The following is a 3540-nucleotide window of genomic DNA, read 5'->3' on the forward strand; positions in this document are numbered from 1 at the left end:
AAGGCAAAAGAGAGAGAGAGAGAGAGAGAGAGAGAGAGAGAGAGAGAGATTGAAAAAGACTATGTCCACATGAGGCTTTGGGGGAATATCTAGATACAAATTTGATCTGCTCTACACACTTATTTATTTTGTGATACTGGGGATTGAACTCAGAACCCTGAGCTTGCCTCGCTTATTCTGAGCTATCTCCCCAACCCCCCTTTATGTATTTTTGAGACAGGGTCTTGCTATATAGTTCAGAGTGGCCTTGAACTTACTATACAGCCCAGGCTGGCCTTGAATTTGCAGTGATCCTCCTGCTTCAGCCCCCTAAGGCGCGCACCGCTGCATATGACCTTTCTTAGAGCCTCCTGCCTGCTGAGCAAGGCCAGTCAGACTTCTTGGAAACCAGGGGACTGCTGGGATGCAAGTCCACTGAGCAGGCTGTCCTGCTCCTCATGTTCCTGCACCGTGGCTTCCCTCTGTCCCTCAGAGTGCATGTACAGAACCTCTTGCAACCAACTGGGGAAGATGGCAGAGATCTTTAAAGAACAGCTGTGAGGACAGTCCAGTCAGGGCAGACTGGGAAACAGGAGCAGGCGGCTCATGACAAGAGATGCATGCAGGCCTCTCTCCTGACTCCGAGGTGCACACTGTACCCACTTCCTGGATATTCTGAACATCCTGGGGGGACCTAGGACCACCCCAACTAAAGTTCTTCACAGACCCTCCTGCACTGTCCCTAAGTGATTCACTCACCTTGCATTCTGAATTACAGGTTGATGGTGTCCAAATTGCTACCTAGAGGGTGCGTCTTTTCTGTGTCTAGACCTGGGCTTCTCTCAGCTTGTGGGGCTTCTCTGCTCAGCTGTCTCAGTAGCTTCAGACCTAACAGCCCTTCCATGCCAGCAAAGGGCCCTTGCACCCATTCTCCCCTCAGCTGCTCATCCTAGAATCCCTTTTTTTTTGGTGGAACCGGGGATTGAACTCAGGCCCTTATGATTGCCAGGCATGTGATTAGAAACTTGGATCCATGGGGGCCAGGGAGATAGCTCAGTAGACTAAGCGCTTTCCTGGCAAGCGCAAGGGCCTGAGTTCAATCTCCGATTCCACCAAAAAGAAATAAAAACGATGCTAAAAAAAAAAAAAAAAGAAAAGAAACTTGGATCCTATCCTGAACTCACACCCAGCTCAAAATCTAATGGACTGTACTTCCCTTATCATCTCTAATAAAACACTTTAATTTCCCCTCACCTCGCTCTCAATGTAAACATCAGCTCCTTGGGTGTCTTTCCTGCCTGTCCTCATGCCCCATGTTAGGTCATCCTTCTTTATGCTTCCCAGCATCCTATTTGTGTCCTATCATGGTGATATCCCCTCTCCAGGGGCAGGTGGAGATAGGGGGGCTAAAGTCCTGGGGCCCCAACCCTTGGGGTGGCCTATTCCCTTCCCACTCTGCTCACCGGCCTCAGGACTCTGTGGACTTCCTGCAGGACCTTCTTTATGCTCTGCACAGAGCACAGCACCAGAGTACAGACCACCGCGTCCATGGAGCCATCTGCCACTTGTTTCATGTCCTCTCCAGGAGCCACCACAAACCGCTCATACTGGAGATGCCTGTTCTCAGCCATGCTCTTTGTCAGGAACTTCTCAAAGTTGGGGTTTGGGTCTAGGCAGGTGATCCTGCAGTCAGGCGGGTAGAACTGGAAGTTGGCACCAGTGCCACAGCCGAGCTCTAGCAGGGCCACCTTCCCAGAGGTTCCCTTGAGCCCCTTTATCTGGCTGAAGAGTTCCCGTTTCTTGCTCTCCATCATGCGATTGGTCTTGGTGGTCAGCACAGCCATCAAGTAGGGGAAGTACTTTTTGCACAGGGGCTGCCATAAGCCCAGCAGAGCCAGCAGGTGCAGGGGCAGGGTCAGGAGCAGCACGAGCAGCTGCAGGAGTCGAACCAGGACGTCCATGGTGCCAGCTCCAGGTTATGCTACTGTGGGACTTTGCTCAACTTCTGCAGGCGCTTGTTTCCCCGCCTTCTGTGACAGGACTTTGCTCTTTTTCCTCTGTGTGTGATTTCCTTTCTATAGAGCAGAGTGAGTGTGTGAAATCCTCCTAGTGCACACTGATTGCACAGCCCCACAGGTGCAGGCTCTTCAACAGGTTTTATGTGGGGCAAAGGCACAGGGGATACCTTGCTTCTGCACTTGAGGGCCCTTAACCCAGCTGAACAAGGGCAGGTGTGCTGACTTCCCTCTGAGGGGAGCAGCAGGGGTGTAGTGTGGATGTCTCAGAGCTTCAGGGCACCAAATGCTGACTCACGGGGAGTGTCCTGACCTCACTGTGTCCTCTGGTCTGCTCAGATTATGTAAAGTGGAAATACTGGTTGGGTTCCCCTAGCACACCCCCTGGACTTTGTAAGCTGTGATGTGCCTTTGCTCTTGACTGAGGCCAAGCAGTGTTTAGGCTTAGGCTTGACTGGTTTTAAGCAGGAAGGCTATGAATCAAGAATAGGGCACTTACTGAGCTAACTGGTGTTCACTATCAAATCCAAGTCCTCAAACCCCCAGAAATAAAAGGAGCCAAAAAAGACAGAGTGAAAGAGTTAGTGGCTTGGGCTCTAGTCTCATCTTTGCCCCTACTTGTGTTCTTTTGGGCAAATATTTTTACTTTGTGGGCCTCAACCTCTCATTTACAAGGTGGGGGAATCAAGGAGAAGCTGGAGGCCTTACACAGTTCCCAAGGTCTTCCCAGGCTCCCATTCTTGTGTAATCCAAGGAGAGTAAAGTAATCTGCAGAAGTGGGTGGTTCTGGGTGTCTTCACGGCCCCTTGGGACCTGGGTTGCAGCCCAGGACAATGTCTCAAGGCTCCAGGACAGGCTGGTGATCACCAGAAGGGCAGGGAGTTCTCAGAGGCCAGACTTCTGGTTCATAGGCATCTTAGTGCAAAGCACCCAGGGTATTATGTGGCGGCTTCTCTTTTGGCTAAAGCCATCTCGAGGTCTGGGGAGTTGTGCCTCAGGCTGTCTGAATGCTGCTGAAGAAATGGGTAGTGGCCAGAGGGAAACAATTTAAAAATAAGTCAGCTAAATGTGATGGCACATGCCTGTAATCCCAGCACTTGGGAGGCTGAGGAAGGAGAGGCTCTTTGTGAGTTCAAGACCAGCCTCGGCTACAAAATGAGCCCAAGGTCAGCCTAAACTATGTAGAAAGACCCTTTCTCAAAAAGATTTAAAAAAAGAAAAAAGACAAAGATATGTTTCCCCTGGCAAGCACAAGGGACTGAGTTCAATCCCCGGTTCTGAAAAAAAGAAAAAAGAAAAGAAAGATTTATAACCCAAGAAACTGTGAAATGTCCAGGGCAAAGGGCTAGAACTATTTTTAAAAAGAAAGCAATAAACAAATAAAATAGAAAACATAGTTACTGCCAAATCCACTGTTTTTAGATGATAAAGAGTTTTGGTGAATAAGTTTGATGGCGATCTTTTCAACTGTTTACTTCATGCCATCATAAAATGTTACACAGGGAAACATAATCAAGGGCTGGGAGATAGCTTGTTGGTCCGAGTG

At 49.5% G+C, this 3540-nt stretch overlaps 1 protein-coding gene across 1 annotated transcript in view; it reads right to left on the bottom strand.

Moving 5' to 3' along the window:
- Window positions 1–2228, bottom strand: part of Mettl7b (methyltransferase like 7B) — a 3438-nt gene extending 1210 nt beyond the window's left edge. Inside the window, exon 1 of the mRNA XM_004647105.2 lies at window positions 1443–2228. Within this exon, the coding sequence (XP_004647162.1) occupies window positions 1443–1940 (498 nt within the window). The 5' untranslated portion in view covers window positions 1941–2228. The remainder of the gene's footprint in view (window positions 1–1442) is intronic.
- Window positions 2229–3540: the final 1312 nt, after the last annotated feature.

This window comes from Octodon degus, unplaced genomic scaffold, assembly GCF_000260255.1.
Source record: "Octodon degus isolate 3935 unplaced genomic scaffold, OctDeg1.0 scaffold00287, whole genome shotgun sequence".
Classification (NCBI taxonomy): domain Eukaryota; kingdom Metazoa; phylum Chordata; class Mammalia; order Rodentia; family Octodontidae; genus Octodon; species Octodon degus.